The sequence below is a fragment of the Cygnus atratus genome, chromosome Z (genome assembly GCF_013377495.2).
Source record: "Cygnus atratus isolate AKBS03 ecotype Queensland, Australia chromosome Z, CAtr_DNAZoo_HiC_assembly, whole genome shotgun sequence".
Classification (NCBI taxonomy): Eukaryota; Metazoa; Chordata; class Aves; order Anseriformes; family Anatidae; genus Cygnus; species Cygnus atratus.
Genome location: NC_066396.1, coordinates 67,495,651 through 67,516,458, shown reverse-complemented (window position 1 = coordinate 67,516,458; position 20,808 = coordinate 67,495,651). Strand labels below are relative to the sequence as shown.

General features: G+C 36.1%; 1 protein-coding gene across 3 annotated transcripts in view; it reads left to right on the top strand.

The window, feature by feature from the left end:
- COMMD10 (COMM domain containing 10) overlaps positions 1-20,808 on the top strand; it is a 103,436-nt gene that overhangs the window by 5,880 nt on the left and 76,748 nt on the right. For all 3 annotated transcript variants that reach the window (XM_035569046.2, XM_035569048.2, XM_035569047.2), the window contains exon 5: positions 12,639-12,749. In XM_035569046.2, coding sequence (XP_035424939.1) covers positions 12,639-12,749 — 111 coding nt within the window. The remainder of the gene's footprint in view (positions 1-12,638; positions 12,750-20,808) is intronic.

Below are 20,808 nucleotides of genomic sequence, written 5' to 3'. Positions count from 1 at the left end.
GAATATGTATATAAGGCAAAAGGAAGTGACAGTTCTCTTGTCATACTTGTCAGCAACGTAATCGCAAAATAGTTGAGGCTGGCAGGGACCTCTGGAGGCCATCTGGTCCAGGTCCTCAGGCAGGGCCACCCAGAGCAGCATGCCCAGGACCATGACCAGGTGGCTTTTGATGATCCCAAGGAGGGAGACTCCACAACCCTTCTGGGCAACCTGTGCCAGTCAGTGCTCAGGCACCCTCGCAGTAAAAAAGTGTATCCTGATGGTCAGAGGGAACCTCTCGTGTTTTGGTTTGTGCCCATTGATTCTTGTCTGGGCACTGGGCATCACTGAAAAGAGCCTTGCTCTTGCAAAGAGGAGGGTCTTTGCACCCCCCATTTCAGGTCTTTATATACGTTGATAAGATCTCCCTAAGCCTTCTCTTCTCCAGGCTGAACAATTCCACCTCTTTCAGACTTTCCTCACAGGAGAGGTGCTCCAGTCTCTTCATCATCTTCATGGCCCTTTGCTAGATTCTCTCCAGTATGTCCATGTCTCTTATGTGCTGGGGAACTCAGAACTGGAGCCAGCACTCCTGGGTGTGGATTCACCAGTGCTGAGTAGAGGAGAAGGATCATCTGCATTCACCTGCTGGCAATGCTTTGCCTGATGCAGGTTCAGGACACCACTGGCCCTCTTTGCAGGAAGGGTGTGTAGCAGGCTCATGCTCAACATGGTGACCACTAGAACCTCCAAGTCATTTTCTGCCAAGCTGCTTTCCAGCTGGTTAGCCCCCCAGCCTGTACCGGTGCCTGGGGTTGTTCCTCCCCGGGTATAAGACTTGTTACTTCCCCTTGTTGAATGTCAAGAGGTTTCTGCCAGCTCACCTCTCCAGCCTGTCCAGGTCCCTCTGTATGGCAGCCTGACCCTCTGGCATCTCAACCATTCCTCCCAGTTTTTTGTCATCTGCTGACTTGCTGCAGGTATGTTCCTCCCCATCATCTGGATCATTATCAAAGAAGTTAAAGTGGGACTGGATCCGGTATTGATCCCCCAGGTACACCATTAGTTGCTGACCTCCAGCTAGACATCATGTTACTGATCACCACCCTCAAAGTCTGGCCATTCAGGCATGTTTTGGTCCATCTTACTGTCTCCTCATCCAGCCTGTACTTCATTAACTTCTCTGTTAGAGTGTTAGGGGAGATGTTGTTGAAAGCCTTTCTGAAGTCAAAGTAAACAATATAACTGCTTTTACCTTGTCTGCCAAGCCAGGTGTTTCATCATAGAGGCTTATCAGGTTGCTCAAACATCAATTCCCCATTGTGGACCCATGCTGGCTACTCCAGGTCACCCTTTTTGTTCTTTATGCACCTGGTAATGGTTTCCAGGATTAGCTGTTCCATCACTTTGTCAAGGATTGAGTTGCAGTTTGCTAGCCTGTAGTTCCCTGATTCTTTCTTCTTGAGGATAGCACTGATGTTTGTTTTTCTCAGGAATTTTGAAAGTTGTTTTTATTTCTTTGGTTTTTAGACTCAGATTTATTCATGTTCTGTTTATGGCTGAAGTTGGATTCATAATGATGCTTTTTTTGGTCAAATGTAGCGCCTTGTAGTTTTATTGTTGATTCAGATTCTAGGAGTTTAGGAGTTACTGTATGGAATAAGAATATCTGTTCATTGTGTCTCCTGCCTTTGGCACCTTAGATGGAAGTGTAGCAGTAGAATACTGAAGTTAAGCTGTTTGATGGAAAATTGTCTCATTTCATGACTTAGCTCTTTTACATCCCTAACACTGATTGTTTACCACTTGTGAAATATCCTGCCGAATAAACACAGAAGTTTCAGTTTGTGTACTTGCCTGATTTCTGATTTTTTTACCACTTGAGTGCAATTTTGCTGAAGTGATATGTATTCATTTAAAAAAAAAAAAAAAAACAATATACCTGTTAGCTTTTGATTTCATTGATACTGCTTTTTTATTATGAGAAATAGTAAAGAATAATTTTTTTTTAAATCTACACAGTTTGATTTCTTACTCTCTCATTCTGTGGAATTCTACTTGAAATCCTTTCTGATATGTGTCTCTGACATTTCTGCTATATTTTGAAAGAAACTAATATGAATACAATATGATATGGGCTTACATTGAATATTAATGATGTTTTATGTAGTGGCTTTATAATATACATTTTTTCTTTTATACTATTAAATATAGGCTTTCTGGTTGTCACTGCATGTTTGGGAGGGACTTTTACTCACCTGTACAGGTGATGTGCAGGACTACATATTAATTTAGAATTCAGAATATATGTGTATAGCGTACAGAAGGAGGTCCGGACACTAATCATTCATTTCTACTTTTCATTCCTTTCTACTTTTCTTTTCCATTCATTTCTACTCTTAGGCAACATAAAATGGTTATCAGTTTTTTATTTGGAGGTATGCTTTGCACTTCAATCAAATGTTGGAACTTTCAGATAAACTGAAGGAATAGCTGTGGATTGATTAATTTATGGCCAAAACTAGTGGGTAGCTTACTGTCCAGTATTATTATTTCATAATACTAATAATTAGTTTGGCTCACCACTCTTCTGGGAGAGTAGGCTTGCATCATTTGACTTGCAGCAGTGCTTAGCTTTGGACTTCAGACCACTAGCTATTAGGGGAAGTAACTTCTTACAGATATTTCACTTGTATCTGTGTGCTTATAGTGTTTCTCTTAAACCAAAATCCCTTCTTGCCTGCAAGGTACAGTAGTCTTCTGCTTTCTGGGTCTGAGAGTTCTGTGTAATAGACGTATGTGGTAGTGTACTGGCTGATAGCTTCATTAAGATGACAAGCCAAACTGAGTTTGTTAATACAACAGAACAATTATTTACCAGAATACTGATCAGGTGAAGAATACCAGTCTTTCCTATGACATACTGAACACTGCTTCTAATTGTTAGAAAAAATGTTATTTTTTGAACATAAGTCTTTGAATCTTTCGGTGTATACCACTCAGTTGATAGGAGGCTGTTGTCCTGAGAGATGAATTCAAACTGCAGAGTTAAACTAAAGCTGTACTGTTTAATAGTATTTATTTTCTCACTTGATCTTTTCATTTTTATTCACTGAACTATAGTCAATCTTCAGCTGTCCAGGGTTATTAATTATGTATATTCTCCTATTGTGTTAACTGATTCTTTGAATGTTTACTCATACGGTAGTCCCTTTATCATGTTATTTCTGCTGGGTAATGCAATCCCAATCAGTTAGAATAATATTATTTATATCCATTTTTTGTTTGAAGGCATTCTTAATTTGGCCCTTAGAATGAGAGGTCAGTGATAAATCTGATGCAAGTCTGATCTGGTTTTTAAATCTTTGGTAATGTATCGGTTCAGAAATCAGGGCACGTGGATCAGGTTAAAATGTATTTTTTCCTCTCTGTGAAAAAGAGCTAGCTTTTTAGTTGGGTTCACTCTAAATTCTCATGGCAATTTTTCATTGATTCTTTTCCTTTTCTCCAAAAAGCAAAACAAAACAACCCCCCCAGCCAAATAACAACAACAACAAAAAAACCACCACCACCACCAAACTCACTAAAGCCCCAAAATCACTTACGTTCTGTATAATTTTTTTTGTTACTCTGTAAATCTATCTGATTTAAAAGCTAAGTCGACCTAAATTCCTTATAGGCTTGTTGTTTTGGGACACTGTTCATGGTATCTTTAAAATATGCATAATAAAAAATATAGTCCTATGTTGCCAAGCAGGAGAAGTTTTTTATAGTATTCAGACAGCATTACTTAATATAATGATGTGTGGGAATGCAACTAGTGAAATTACATTCCTAAAACTCTTGACAGAGCTGTCAGTTCTGTAGCTTGACTGACTGTTTGAAGCCATATGGGAAAAATTCTGAAAGCAGTATTCTCAGAAACTGGTCTTGCTAAGGGGCGTATTTGTAGTGCGAATATACAAAATTCCCTCTGTTTAAACGGCAGCAAGTCTATAGAAGTATTTCTCTGAAACACATGCATCCTAAGGTTGTTATGACAAAGAATAGGAGAATTGGGGCTGTGTGCTGTGTTTTGGGAAAAAATACTTTTTGATATTGGAAGAAATGCAGAATAAGGAGGAATACAGCTTAAGCAGAAAGAAAATGTATTTCAGGTTCTGTTTAGTTCTTGTTTCACTAATTATTCTTACAGTGACAAAGGTCACAAGAGAGTGTTGTTCCTATGAGCATTGACACAATGAATTGTGAGCCAACTTGTGTTATACAATGCCATTACAGACAGTGGCAAAGAAACACAAATGTGGAAAGATGCGGTGAAGACACAATTCTGTGCCTACTGAGATTCATTTCAATAGCCAGCTACAGCACAACGGAGTTGCTTTTATTATTCATAATAAAATATGGATATTCATAATTTATTATTTATATTCCACTCAAACATTATTTTTAATAGTTTACAGTTTTTAGGTACTATTTCTTCAGGATTTTTTAGTGAGTATCTTCCTATCCTCCATACCCCTTCCATTCTCTACCAAGTAAGTGTAAACGGTAAAGTTTAGAACGTACATTTTGAGAATGTTTACTGAAACGTTTCTGTTTTTACAGGAAAAATAGCTCTTTTAAGGTTAGAATCATGTGCTATGCAAATCTCATTTAGCTTTTTGTGTAATACAAACTGTAATTTTTTTCTTTAATATGTAAAAGAGCTTTAGAAATGGGGGGTTGATTCTGGTTTCCAGGCTTGAAATGACAGGTAATTACTAGCATATTTTTTGTGGCTAATAAGAATATGTATCATATCTCTAAAATCTGCCTGACTTCATCTTCCCACCAATGGATCTTGCTGTGTGTTCTTCCGCTAGGTAAAAGAGCCAATCAGCTATCTTTTTCCATATGGGTGCTCATAGACTGGTGTACTTTTTTACTGCCTATCTGTGTTCACAAGTTCTCAGAGCCAGACAGAGTACAACAATACTTTAATTTTTTCCACAAAGCTAATCTCTAAATACTATGGATTTGGAAGCTGTTTCTAATGTTTGTCATGTACTCCCTTTCTGTTTGCTTTTAAGCTAGGTACTTATCAGGTAAAATATAGGTAAAGATGAAAACCTCCAGTAACCTAAATTAGGGAAAGGTCTTTCGAAGTTGTTGCTGCTTACCACTAGACTTGTACCGATTTCGTGTCATATTATTTCTTTTGTTTCTTTTCTTTTGAAGTTTACTGGTATATTTGGTGTGTATCTTTTACTTTTTAAAATTCAAAGATTAAAGAAGTGAGGGAGGGTTATTTTGGATATTGAACTCAGAATTCTGAAGACTGTCACTTTTTCTGCCATGTGTGCTACATGAGGATTGCTGAAGAGAAACAAGACTTGATCCTTTCAGGAAAAAAGAAAAAATGAAATCAGAAGAAATTAACACCAGTAACCATCTAGGAGAGAGCCAATCTTGGATGAAGAATCCAGTTCATTTTACAAACTCAACAATTTTTTTTTCCTTTTAAAATTAAATCTCAGTTTATTTTTCTGTTTTTAATATGGTAAAATCTTAATCGTCAAATTCTTATCAGCAGTAGTTCAGCCAGTAGGGTGATGAATTTATAAATACTGTACATCATTATTTTTTTTTTATTGCTGTTTGAAATGTGGTAGAAGACTATAGTCAGAAACTTTATGAAACTTAAGTGAAAAGCCATGAACTCGTATGAAAAGCCATTAAAGCACACTTTGGCTTTGTCCTTCTGGTGTCTCCTCTGCACTAACATTCTTTTCTTAAATGTACTGGAAGAACTTTAAAGGAGTTTATAGTTGAGTGCACATCATTTACTTCACATTCTGAATTTGCCAGGTACCGCTTTAAAATGTCTAGTTGTTTTTGCCCACATTGGTACTATAAGACGCTGTTTCTTGAATCTTATTTCTCTAGTTACCCTATATCTACTTTTTGAAGCATCTCTTAAAGGTGGGTTTTCCTTTCCAAGTTGCTCATTTCTGTTATATAAATCAATTTGTTCTATTGTGTTCTCTCCTATAGCATTAGTTACTTAACTACTACAATAATAGAAGCTTAGAATTTAGAATGTTAAATTATCAATATTTACTTTGGACTTTATTAAAATAGCCTTTAAGCTAAGTGAACATTCCAGTATTAATGTAATGAAGTTGTTGTATGTAAACTGATATAATACTGTTTTAGATGTACATTTGGTAGAAATAGATGAGGAAAGTGTAACTCTGAGAAATAATGATATTGCACTTGTGTATTATTTTGTTTTCATGTGGAAAAAGCTGTATAAAAACGAGTGTGTAGACCTTTTTCTTCGGGATATAAAAGGCATAATCTCCTGTTAAGTAATATTTAAGTTTTCACAACTATATCATTTTGAACTGAAATGCTTCTCAAAATAAGGATTACAGTATTAGAAAATGAATTGGGTGGGTCTATATACCAGTGGAGCATGAAGCTAATTTCTGTATTACTACAGCCTTCCCACTTTTTCTGAAATAGTTTGGGCCTCTGTGTTTTCCACAGAAGACTGGTATTTTCTGTGATACCTCTAGAGAATGAGTCAATAATAAGTTCTTCTTGGCTTTCCATTCCTATTACATGTTTAAAAAGAAAAAGAAGTAACTCAGATGAAGTCGATTACACTCCTTCATCCTGCCCTCAAATTAATCAGCCTGTCTTTGAAGGAAAGTAATTACAGATGCATGTAAACTACCTTGAAAGGGCTCTCTCAGGTTTGACTCAGTGGAAAGAGGCTTGAATGTTGGTTCTCATCTATGGAAATCTAAAGCGTTATTCTGTGCCATAGGATGCTGCCTGTAACCAAGAGCAGGAATGTCGTTATTAATCAAGTCCTTCAGCACCACTAATACCGCAGAAGAAGAAGTACTATTAGAAGTACTCAGATCTGTGCCAAGACTTGAATTTTTGGAAGGAGTGTTAAGATTTATTTTGAGTTCTGCTCAAATTAGTAATTGTGTCACTAGAGGCCAATTCAACTGAACTGATAGGTGCTTTATGAACTGGATGAGTAAGATTTAGTGTCATACCTTAATTATGTTAGTACACTTTCTTCTCAATCACAACTCTGTAATCTAGTTATTTTAAAGGGTGTTCTTACTGGCTCTTAATTCTGAGTGTGGGCTACAAGCCCAGTTTGCTTTAAAATTCTCATCAAGCCATATCACTCATGTTGAAAAGCTTCTGCAAGCCCTTAGCAACTTCAGGCTAATGAAGACCTTTTGCTGTCTGAAAAGGCATATGTTGTTGGGTATTTTTGTTGCGTTTTTTTAGAAAAACAAAATCTAAACCAAAACCAACTGACAGTGAAAAACTTCCTGTCATATAGCAGTGGAAAACAACATTAAATAGGGATCCTTCAAATACCAAGAAAATTATTGAACAATTGTGTTATTTTTTTGATTTTTCAAGCATTACCAAACACAATGAGAGGAACCCTTTGGCAATTCTGAAAAATGCATGTAGTAGACTCCAAAAATTGCATATGCTGGTTTGTTTATGTTGTGTTCCTTTCCTATGCTGAGCTTTCATGAGCCCCATAAACATAAAATTACAGAACAGTGCTACAAATTCAGAATTATTTCCACATTCCCTGTGCAAATGACTTGTTAACAAATGTTAAATTTGAAAGTCTGTTTTTCTCACTTTTTAAAAACTGTTTAGATATAACTCATAATTTTGAGATGTCTTTATTGCTCTTTGCTAAATGCTATTAAGCATTTCTGTCTCTCCCTTTAGAAATGCATACACTCATTTGTTTATTTGAAAGTCTAATAATAGATATGCCAGAAACTTTAACACACATAATCTTTCCTGTAGAAAGTTTATCTACAGTTGCTTGTTAAATCATGTTTAATATATAACGCTGATAAATTTTAGTTAGCTGTATGTTCTGAAATTATGTATGTGTTTTGAATATATTGCTTCTAGTCTAACTGAAAACAATGAATGTATGTTTCACTATTATGCAGAAGTAAAGTACATATTCTGTGAAGGGACACCCCAGCGTTCTGAAAGCAGCAAATACAGCCAAGTGAATGGAGTGCATGTCTTCATAATATGTTAAACTTCAGTTGTAGCGTGTTTGGCTCTTTTGTAACAATCTGAATTTCTGGCCATCTTAAAAACTGTGATCCTGTTGGTATTATGTGTCCAAGCAGCATTTCCAGGCTGTAAGTCTTGCAGATTCAGTGTTTTGTTTACTCATTGTTGCTACTGTTTTCTCTAAAGTCAGTGCCTACAAGGCTTTCTGTGAGACAAACAGATGCCAAATCATGGATTACGCATGAAGGAAAAACAGTGGTTTGCATGGCATTATGACATCCTGTTTGCACTGTGCTGAGAAGTAAGCTGTTTGTTGCCACATCAGTGAGTTTTGATGGCAGTACTACTGATTTTCTGTAGTTCCTGTAATGATCTGTTATGATATTGGATGACCTTCTGAAAGCTTTACCTTCTAGAAGCAAGTAATTTCCCATTTCCAGTTTTCCATTTAAAATTAAAACAAAGTCCTTGTGTGTGCAGGGAATGCGTTATCAATATACTTCAAAAGCCCCACATTGAAAAATATCCGTATTTTTCCCTGCTGGGGTATCTACTGAGCATTTAAACAACTTTTCCCTCTCCACCCTTAAAAATACTAGGCCCTGATCCAGAAGTTTAGAACAGCTAAAATGGAAAGTATTGGGAAGGATGTTTCAGGTGCTTATCTATTGTCTGAAATTCTATTTCCGCTTTAAGTTCTCCCTTTTTTTCCTCAATTCTTCCACCTAGTTTCTTTTCTCAAATTAAGGTCCATACTTTTTTTTTTTTTTTTTTTAATTTCAATGTGAGTTTGTTTCTCAGTCACTCTTGGTTGTGTTCTCAGTCCTGAAGTTGCAGCCTTACAGCATGCCTCTTCTGGACATCCAGCCTGCCCTTGCTCTCAAAGCCATTAACTCTGATAGACTGGTTCGTGTATAGTTAAGATGGTTGTTTTGTCCTTGATGTTCTTAGCCTAAAATCTTTTGCCAGAGAACACTTAACTTGTTTCCTCATTAAGTAGTATAAGATAAATATCCTTTCATCATTGAGAAAGGAAGAGTATTTTCATTTTTGATAACCAGTGTAGAAACATGTCATATTTATCTGATTACTTGAATTTCTCCTTGTTTTCATTTTAACCTGCTGTAATGTATGTGGGCAGTCAAAAGTGAAAGTGGGCGAATGTGGTGAAAATATGTGGGAGAGTAATAATAGTATGTAAAGACATAAAGGTCCTTACGTGATGAGGGAAATGGCGGATTCTGTTGATGTTTTTCTTGGCTTTGCAAAATTATCTTTTGGCTGGAGATCGTATTAAAGTTCGCATCAGGGAAGCTCTGAAAAGATCAGATCATCTTATATTAGGAGAACCGATGGCTTGGTGGTGTGAATCTGCCTCCAGGGCAGGTATACATGGCCACAGAGAAGCGATATGTTTGTAGGGAGTGCACGGTTTATTTAGCAGTGTAACATCTTTTTTTGGGGCTACTGGGCACTGGAAGGAAGAGAGTTGTGCATAGGTTCAGAAGCCCAGGCAGAACAAAATGGATATGAAGGCAGCCTCATGTTTTTGTTGCTCTGAATGATTTGCAGTAGGGTTCATAGAGCAGATATTAAGGACTTTCATATGTGTTTACTATTGGTTTTATTTACTATCTACATTTTTTCCTTTTCTTGTTTTCCAGCCTGCACCTGTTTTTTTGTTTTCTAAACGTAACCCTAAGCTTAAATAAGTGTCAGTGAAAACCTACAGAGCTAAACAGTACATTTTCAACAGTGTTTATTGTTGCAGTGGCAAGGTAGCTTGAATATATCCGAACTGCTGATAAGAAAATGTAAAAAGAAGCTAAAGGACTGCAGTAATGAGAACCGTAGCTTTATTTTTGTGCTAGTTCTGGCGAAGTACTTCTCTTCCAATAAATGCTTCTCACATAACGTAAATGTCGATGTTATCAAAGGTTCTGGCACTATATAGTCTCTTCCAATGTTTTATTTTCTGTAGCAAGTATCATGTTAGAAGTGAAAATAATTTACAGTCCTTTAACCTTTTGAAGAACTTGGCCCTAAAATATTTACCACCTCATGTCTTCCAAATGCTGTGCCTTGACACAAATACCATGCAGCAACATGTCACCACTCTCAAAAGGTTAATTGATATTTCAGAATGTTGAATGTCTGTGTAAACATGACCACAGCCAAATACATATTCTGTTTTTCTTTCAAGAACATAAATAGGCAGACTATTTTGAAGCCCTAGGCAGCATGTTATCCATTAATCAAAACTCATTCTCATACAACTATATTTAGAACAGAAAAGACACATGGAACACGCAAAAAAAGTAATTTTAAGGTAAAGCAATAATGAAAAAAGAGCTATTGCTGCTATACAGCTATGAACTCCTACCGCAATGCTGCCACATATCTTGTGTTTGTTCTGAGCTTTCTACAATATTCCTTGATAGATGTGTATTAAAAGTGAAATGGAAGACATAAATTTGAATTTCCTTACTACTGATGGCATGTTTTTCATGCTACATACAGTACACTGTTTAACAGCTTTAAAAAAGTCTTAAAAATCAGTCTTCCTAGGATATTGTCCTTGTCTCTAGTGGCAATGTTTTATAATCCTGGATAAGCTACTTGCCTCTCTAAGCCTTGGTTTCTGTATTACTATAATAAAGTGTTTAAGTAAGTGATAGAAGGTCCTTTCTAAATAGCGGAGTGCTAGGCTTGAACTTCAGTGACTAGCTATCACATTCCAGAGCTTGCTCGCTCTCTCCATGTTTGGCTGTAGTGGTTTGATGGATGCAAGTGTTTTATCAAAATAGCTGGTATTTTTTTCTGTTGCCTGCTTTTGACTGCTCCCATAGTTCATTTGTGTCCTTCTCTGTTAACCGTTATCAATATTGATAGGGTTCCTGAACTGAATTTTTCCTTCCACTTGATACTAAAACTTAGAGTAAGGCAAGATGCTGAGGTCTTTTTGTTCCTGAGAGAACCAGAGGTTATTTCTTTATTTACTTCGTTGAAGTTTGTGGTGAGAAAAAGGTTTTCCATCTGTGTCATTCTAGCATAATTTCCTGGTATATTTAGGAAAATTCCAAATGCTGGCTAGCTCAGGGTCCTTGTGTATTTGTCAGTGCTTTGTATGACTGACATAAGCACTTCCTCAGATATAACCATGCTTTTGGATTGAGCTGTACTTTTGAGTGGGATGGGTAGTGCCTTTATTATTTTGATCAACCAATAGAAGATCAGAAGAAATCAAAGCAGAAAATTGGAATAGAAAACTGATCTGCTTTTAGGATTTACAAAGTTTATCTTGTAAAGCATCATTACTTCATAGGCTGTGGGTATAGTTACTAAAGCTCCACCTACCACAAAATGACCTAGACCAGATTTACAGCGTTTTAACTATGCCTGTATGTGTTATAAGCATGGTTTTCCTTGATTAAATTATTATTATTTTTTAACCACAGAATGAAGGCTGAATAGGCAACGCACAATGGTGGAAATATAAGTGGTATAGTTACAGTAAGTTTGGGAAGTTCTGTCTTTGGGCCGTTCCCATGAAAGATGCTTCCACTATCCACTCCCTGTCCCATCTTTCACCTAGGGATTACTGTCACTGCAGGAGAACAGGACATGTATTGGCTTCTCTGTTGTGTTCCCACTGCAGTGCCTCTGGGGTGGCTTTATGCTGTTGACTTTAGCTGAAGTGTTGGACTGGAAAGAGATTAACTGAGACATGGCAAGCTTGCATTTTTACTCAGTCAGCCACAATATTTACTAGCAGAGGGCGGAGAGTAGACTGAAAAACACTTGTATGGAGATTAACTTGCCAGATGGTGAGACTTTATATTTCTACTTATCTTTATTCAGGAAGGCTAGGTAGGTTATTTCTTGAAAGGCCTGTAGTTCTGTTCTTATGTGCTTTGTTTTTCTGTGAGGTATAGCTTGATAGTGTTTGAATATCATTTTAGATTAATGATTCAAAAGCAGTTTGAAATGTATTTTTAATACATTTGAAATGCATTAAGAATTCTTTAGCACACATTATATATATATAGTATATATATATATATAGTATACTTAACTAGTTTTTGGCTTTTCAGTAATAACTTTTTAAAAAGCAAGCCAGAATTATTTTTGTTGTAAACATCTATATACGGTAGAATACACAAGTAGATCTGTTGGTTAAGAAATTACAATTTTTAGGTAGATTAACATTTACTGGTTATTTATTTATTTATTTCCTAAAATAAATAAAATAAAAATAGAATCCTCTACTTTAATCGACTTTTGCAAGAAGGGGGAATCCAACCTAGTTTGGATATTTAATTTTGTCTTACAGATTAGTTCCAAGCACAAGTTACTTTTATTTTTGATGGTCACAGGCAGTTTGAACTGATAATAAATTTGGCAAGAGTTAGAAGCAAATCTGTCTTGGAGTCCAGGAGAATTTGCAGGATATGCATTGTATAAGAATGGTTAACACTTGTGGAGCACGGCATTGTGTTCGCTGACAGGCCATTCCTAGATACTGAAAGTTGACCTCCCCAGTGTATCTACACCATCTGATTGTAATCTAAATTTGTGTTTTATAGCTCGAAACAATTGGATGGCAGCTTAATCTTCAAATGGCTGAGTCCATGCAAGCAAAGCTGAAATCTCCTCGAGCTGTGCTAGAGCTGGGTGTTAGCAATGAAGATTCAAAGGTAAGAAAAACATACTTGGCAGAGTTGGAATAAATTGTGGTAATGGTCTTATGTTTGAAGATTTGATGCATTAGTTGGAGCTTTTGATCATCTTTAGTCTCTCACCAGTGTTTTTCATATTTATATTTTGTAAAACTACATTATTAAATGACTAAGCAATTGGAATTGTGAAGTACTGATGTAATGGTATATACTTTATATACTAAGTAGATTGTGGAGCTGACAGCTGTGTTAATCAGCTCCAGGCTATGATGTAATGGAGAAATATCAGGAAATATGGCTATTTGGGGTCTATAAAATGTCTTTATATATATATTTTATTTTTAGCGTATAATTTGTGATTGGTACTTCGACTTACGATGCCTAGTTCCTTTCTGCCTTCTACCACGTTTGTAGTTACATAAGATATTACTCGTCACTTGCAGCCTTTCTGTGCTAATGATGCATCTGTATGAATACAGTGTGCAAAGCCACAGAAAGCCAATATTTGGAGATTTTAAGGTAAAGCCTTATATTCAAGGATTTTATTGACTGATGGTGCTTCAGTGCCAAAACACACAAATGAAGGTCATTTTGATTCATGAAAGCTGTGTCTTAGGTTAGTTAGCATGTTCTAAGTTAAGCACATAAATGCTTGTTCACCTTATCTTGGTAATGTAAATTGGAGTCTTTGCTGCTGTGATACCTGTCAGACTGTTTAGCAATGAAGGAGTCAATATAAGGTTTGAGAGGAAAAATCAGAACTCAGTTCTGCTTTTGTGTCGCATTTAATTTGCATCTTACTAATACAAGTGGAGTTTCTGATATGTGGTAGAATAAAAGAATACACGGCTTGTGTTTGTGCTTCTCACGAACACCTGCAGTGGAGTTATATTTTTTTAAGCAGTTCACTGCTATCTATCTTATCGAAAGGTAAATAGAGAAACCAGATATTTTATGCCAAACTGCATTGAACAGCACTGCACACAGATTCAAATCTATGACAGAATAATTATAAGAAAACATGAGAAAAACAGGATGTTCTCACGTGACAAAGAAAGTTTGCCTATTTTCTTTGCGAACAGAATTCAGCAAGTGGATTTTTTTGATTGTTTCCTCTTGATTTTTGTGGATATAGTTGAATATCCCTATAAGAATTAATTTGCAATAGTTACAAGCCTAGAAACAAGAAAAACATACTGATGTGCTCACGTTTCAGACACTAAAATTTAAAAATTCAGGTTCGTCTGAATATTATTATTAGTATTATAATAATTTTTTAATTGAATGATTATTATTACATCTTGGTAAAGAATCGGTTTGAGATTGGATAATACTTCCCCATAAACCGACTGAAAAGATCAAAGTTAATTAGTTTTTGTGCAATATTTTGCATCATCGTGATGTTTTTGTAGAGTAAGTATTAAATTACCTGAAAATCCTAAATACTAGGTGGTACTTCTCTTTTTTTTTCTCCCTTGACTTACGTATGTGGCTTTTGCACAGAAATCTGGCATGAGTTTAGTGCATGTGTTCGTAGTGATTAGTTGTATTCATTTGTCACTTAACCTTTTTAATTTTTGTTTATTTTCTTTTTGTCTTCCTTTTTTTCCTTTTTTTTTCCAAAATAACTTGTGGAGGGAACTGGTGATTTTTTTTCAAGAAAAACAGCAAAACGCTGTTATAGGAGAGCTTTTGTGGTTTGCTCACTAGGGGACAGTAGTGCTCTTTGTCACACATCGCTATCTCTGCTTTTTTGAGGTAATATTCAGAATCAATTCTGAAGTCAGTAGTTGTGGGAAGCACTAAGTGTTTACATTTCTAGTCAGTAAACAATAGAAGTTTGTCTTGTCCATCTGCATAACTAGAGCCTATTATTAAAAAATGTACTGAGCAAGGTAAATGAAATTTGCCATTATTTCCACTTTCACTAACTGAAAGTAATTTGTACTAATACATTAATGTTTACTACAAGTCACTACAATTAAGGACCAATTTAAACATTTTTTTCTCAGAAGCTGACATTTAAAATTACTACTTAAATTACTTCTCTAGCAGAGGTGGTCAGAAAAATGTGGATATATGAAAGATACTTCTGCTTCATGAACTAAAATGAGTTAGAAGATCCACTATTTGAGATATATACATAGAGTGTTTTGTCAGCTTCATATGAAATGCGGAGTAGTGTAGGTATTATACCTTCAAAATTCAAAAGCAAGGTGCTCTGTATTTTTTTGTCAGGAGATTTAAGCTATTAAGTTTGCATTGCCTGGGAAATATTCTGCTTGTGATTAGTAGTAATTGCGATCAGATCACATGATTTTTGGTGACTACTTCTTGTTTGTTAAATTTTGCTGTTTGTTTATAATCCAGACTTTGAATTAGGTTTGTTGTGTATCTAACAGGTATTTTACATATGTTGTGAAAAGCTTTTCACTGTGGGGGTGGTTAACCACTGTAATGAGTTACCCAGAGGCGCTGCAGGGCTGCCTGCATTGGCGATGTGCAGGAGTCAACTGGAGAATGCTTTGAGGGATCTGACCTAAGTGGGGAGCTAGCCCTGCTGCAGAACAGGGTTTGGGCCAGGTGGTCTGCCAAATGCTGCTTCCCAGATCAAGGTCTGTGGTTCTAAGCTGCTTTGCAACTTGGTGGCTGATGGGGTTTTGTATGAGGACGGGGGGAAAAAAAAGGTTTCAGTTAAAAATCCAATTAACAGCTCTTATTACAATGATTCAGAATTTGAAATGTTTAATTGCATTTCTCAATCTGAGGTAAATGAAATTTCTGTGAAGTAGACACGCTAAACAAGCTAATATGGTAAGAAACATATTTTTGAACTGCATGCTCCTTTTGCTTCCATTCTGACAGTTTAACAACCTGAGGAAACATTTAGAAAGAACCATTTACAAACCGATGTGTATTGATGTCAGATGTGTATGGATACTGTCTTTAACAGGATAATTTGTTTTCAAGTTTGTTGTGTTGATGAGTTGCAACAACAGTTTGGAGACTTTTTACAGACCTAGTAGTATTATTTTTTGGCTATAGAGTGAGTTAGCCAGTAGAGGGAGTACAAATTAATAATCCTGATAATGTGTGCCAATTATAATGCTGATTTGCAAACAAAGACTGATCCTATAATGTAAGTGCTATGTATATTTAATATCTCTGTTTCCTTCAGTAGTTTATTTAATAATTATCCATATAGGCATACACTCGCACATTCTTTCCCACTGTTAATAACAGTAGTTCCTTAGGCTATTTAGAAAAGAGCTTTCTAAACAACTGGGATAATTCTCCATAACCACAGGAGCCATACACAAAAAATCTTTTGTAGTGGAGGTTGTTGAAAAGGTCTGTGGGCTTCAGAAATGTCACATCATCTGTGCTGAGTATCTCACCAGAGGAATGTGAGAAGTAAGACTGTGTTCTTAGAATTTCTGCTGTGCTTCTTTGCTAGCAAGATTCAGTAAGACACTTTAACAAAGAAGATATTTAGTATTGTGTATTTTTTCTACGTAATCTACAGTCAGCATTTATCCTTGAAAATCGTCAGGATAAATTAACTATTATTGCCCAGAATTGTCTCTCAATATTTATGCAACATTTTTGTGAATTCATTCTACGGATTTCATGAAGTTCTCTAATTTAATTTTTTTTTCCTGTGCAAGGTATTGTTTTTTTTTTTCTCTCTCCTTTATTTCACATACAATTTTCTTTTTAAACTGCTAAGGACTTCTTGATGGCCTTTTTTTGAGGGAGTGATTTTTTTTTTCTTAAGTGAGTGAGAATCCTGTGAATAGGATTCCTACTTAGAGTTCATTAGTCTGTTTATTTTGTTTCTTCTTTATACTTGTATTTGAAGAATTTTGCTGTAGGATTTTGTCTGTCAATGTAATACAAATAAATTTATAAAAGTTATAAAAGTGCTGGTTTATTTAAGCTACTAATGTAATACTTGTGACAGGAGGTAGGTGATATTAAACTGTTACTGTAATAATTTAATTTTATTTAATTTTAATTAATTTCCCTTGAATCTCTAGATGCTTTAAGAGGAGAAAATAACAGTGGAAATATTTTAAATTATTTCTTCTGCAGCTGTTTGTTCAAAGTCAAAGTAGAGCATGCATTTGAAACTGAGATCATAATACATATTCATCGTTCTACAGAGGATACAGTTTATTATTTTTTCTACTCCTAGTTTTAACAGACTTTCTACTCATTCAGGGCTGTGAATGAATCTCAGTCTTAGATGGATTGCTCTGTTTACTTCAGAAAGTATGCCACTCAGCTTTCTAAGTTAGTTGTTGTGAATGTTTTCCCCATCTTTAACAGCAAAGCAGAGTAGATGGAAAACAAAAGCTTTTCTTTTAGTCGAGCTAGATAAGTCAATCATTTCAGGATTCTGTGGAGCCTGTACAGCACACGGGCAGGACCTGCACTCCATATTATCTAAGGATATCTAAGGAAGTATGGTGGTGCTTCCAGTTCCCCCTCAGTTTAGCCCTTTTTTTCATTCTGAAATGGAGTCATGTTTGCAGAGTGGTGTAACAGTGGGATTTGGTGGATGCTCTTGGTATGTTTTTGCTCAGAGGGAGGATGTGGCAGCATTGAGCATCTACACGTTGATGTATCCCCTTCATTTGCCTTCCTAGTCCTCTGCTTTTGGGGTCATGTGTTTAGGTGCTTCATTTATTTATTTATTTTCAAAATAGAAGAGTAATTTGTGTCAGTGTCTGGAAAAAAGAGGGCAATTAAAAGACTCAGTGATGTTGGTGGAACAGTGATGAGATGCAAACACTAAATAATTGTAAATTGCTTCTCATGTTCATTGACCACTTCTCAGCCATTTTCTCCTCTGATGGGGACATCGCCCTTTTCTTTCTCAGAAAACAGAGAAGCTTACATGTACATACTTGAATCGAGTTGAGTGTTCACATCAAGCAGATTTGTAAGTCTCCAGCAATTGCCAAAATATAAGCGTGACAGGCCATCGAACAAAAGTGAAAATGTTTACAAATGACATTAAGAGAAAAAGTTATTTTCATTCCAATTCAGAGGAGGTAACTGGAGGCCTGGATGGTCTTCTGAACTCCTGTGTACAAGCGAGATTGGTTTCATACTCTACCTTGCCAAAAGCAGCAATTTTGTTCTGAGAATTGAAATCTAGTAAATAGTACTGCTGATAAGAAAGCAGAAACTTCCCTAAGACAAGGTTTCAGAATACCAGGAAAAGTCTTCATATTTGTAGGAGCTGTAGTAATAATGGCTATATAATCTTTAGCATGTGGAACAGCTCAGAAAAATGAGCTTGAAATTTATAATTTGCTTCCAGGCTGTCACATTGCTGCAGAAAGCTGTTAGAAATTTCTTTGTTCAGCCCTTAGAGCCAGATATTCCAGACTTGCCATGCACAGCAATTCTTGCATTAGACTCTGCTTCTGATCTATCTATCTATTATCCTTGATTAAATCCATTTAATTAGAAGGAAAAACTGAAGATGCAGTCCAGAATTGTCAAGATGCTGAGAAGGCTTTTGTTTTCTTACCAGCATAGAAATGGGAGGCTGAGTAACCCATGTCCTGTAAACTGTGGGTAGTTTGACATTTTACTTAGAAACCATCTACCAGATGGTGTGACTCCAGGAGTATGTGCTCACCTCTGGCAATTGTACTGCAGAGTGTAGTTAATTATCTGGCTCCATTTGTGATCTTATATGATTCAATTATCCAGCTTATAGTAAAGATCCCTTTACAGGGAATTTTTACAGTATTCTTATGTTTCACCTGGCAATATACACAATTTATGAATAAAATCTGTAACACATGAATTTAGGAACCCTGTAATTGGCTACAGTCTCTGCACATGCTCTGCTCTCTCTAAAATGCTCTTACAACTCAGTTCGTGTGTCTTTGTGTCATGGAGTTAAAGAAAGAACTCAGTCCCTGTTGACACTTAGTTGCAGGGTTTATGAAAACTCAACTTATGGTTAATACTGGTACTCTTGTTTACTTGATAGAGAAGTATCTGGAATTGTGTGTAACTTGTAGTTTTACCACTGTCAATCCAAGTAAAGAGTTGAAAAGTAGCTGAAATGTTTAACTTCAAGTTTAAACCCCATGACCCACTGCATTGTCAGGCAAAGCTAAAATTTAAGGCCTTGAGAACATTTGAAAAACATAAAGATCTGATAAACTTTCCTCATTTAATGCATTTGTGTATGCCACATTTTTCCTTACAAAATCTGTTTTTTATTTGCCTCAAACTAATTTCATAAACTTGATCCTTCAGTCTTTTCAGATAAAGAAGAAATATTTATGGGTTTCATCACAAATTCTCAGGAAACTTTTTAATACTTTTTTTTTTGTCTTCTCTCCTTAGGAATTATGCAGTAGTAGCAAATGAATTGTTGTCCTTGTCTGCCTGTAGCATTGAGAAATAACCATATTTTCCTCTGCACTTTTGCAGTGCTTTTGCAGTACTTTCAGTATTGATCCCCCCCCTGCCCCTTTGCTTTAGCTAACAAGCTCTGTTTTCCTTTTGCAAATCTAGAAATGGGCGACCCCTCTGTGTCTGGTTCTTCTGCATCTTAGGCAGAAAGATAAGGAAACATAAGAGTTGTACTTTCTCTATCAGCAAGGCTGTGTCTTATGAACATTGCCCTTCTGCTCTTGTCCCCTGCTACAGCGATGTTAACTGCTGCCTTCAAGAAGGGAGGTGAGGGCAGAGGAAGATGACATGTAAGCTTTAAGTCATCAGCTTTCTAACATGGATGTTTAAAAACAGATAATTCTTCTGTGTACAGGTGTAGAAAAATCAGAATTTCTAATGAGTTAAGAAGATACAAACTTCAGGTTGTCATAAAGCATTTAGATATTAATAAATTAAATGAGTAGCATTTTGTGGCATTTAAATCAGGTAGGAGTAGTTGTCTCTTGTACTATTTGACAATTAGTCAAGCAGAAAAGAGGTAGAATATGTTCTTTATGAAAGTAGGAGGTTATTTTTTTAATTTAATTTAGTGCTGGGGACGCTCTCCAAACCTACCTCTAAACATGTCTGTATGTTTTCTGGGTATGACTGGAAACGCTCCTCAGTTCTCCCGTCTTTAAAATGGTAACTTGTTACTGTCCAACAGTTGTGACTTAGAGAGACTTGCTTATGCAAAGTATTGCTGTCTCTTAATCCTTTATCTTTCCTTTGAAGGGCTCTAAAGGAGAAAACTTATGAGAGACATGGATTTTCTTTTTTTAATTAGAAAAAAATATTTTGATGTATGTTTTCTCCTTGGGCTGATGCTTCAGAATACTTCACATCTTTAAGAGCCAACAGTGTTTTATTTTCCTGTAGCTGGTACATCTGTGAAAGGGATATCTTCAGAGCTAGTTGGAAGAGGTAGATAATAATCGTGACTGTACAAGACAGTCCTGTTTTTTTACTGCCCTGACACCTAGAACCAGCTGCCTTGCTTCTCGTTACTGTAGTGGTAGCTTGGGAGACATCTGTGCTTTGCTGTGCACTTCTTGGGTGGGAATGGAAGAGATGTTCGCCTTAATTCCTTGTCTTCTAGTAGTGTGTACTGTGTTTAAGGTACTCTCTGAATATGGGAGGAGCTTTACTCAAAAGCAAAATACAAAATGAGGGAGTTAAAAGTAAGATCTAGATATATACAGAATGTCTTCATTAAAGATGTGAACTAGAACTTGACTATAAATATGTCTAACTTCTGTTGATTCTCACCACTGCATTTTGCTTCAGCAGCTGTGGCAAGATGCGTAGGAAATATACTTAGGACTTGACAGGAAAATATTCTGCTTTTCATTTTTGTCTTAAACAGTGCTGTTTACTGAAGTACTGGTACATATGGCCTGGGGATCTTGTGACAAGCACTGATAGACATAAAGTTCTTCAATTGTAAGCAGAAGAAACAAAATTATAAATGTGAAGAAACAGTGAAAGCAGATCTGCAGTTTTTGTATAGCTTTGTATTCCAACTTCTTCACAGAGTAAACGATGATACTGACTTTAATGAACTTGAGCTGCAGAGAAAAACAGGCAGGAGTTTTTATTTTCTTGTCTT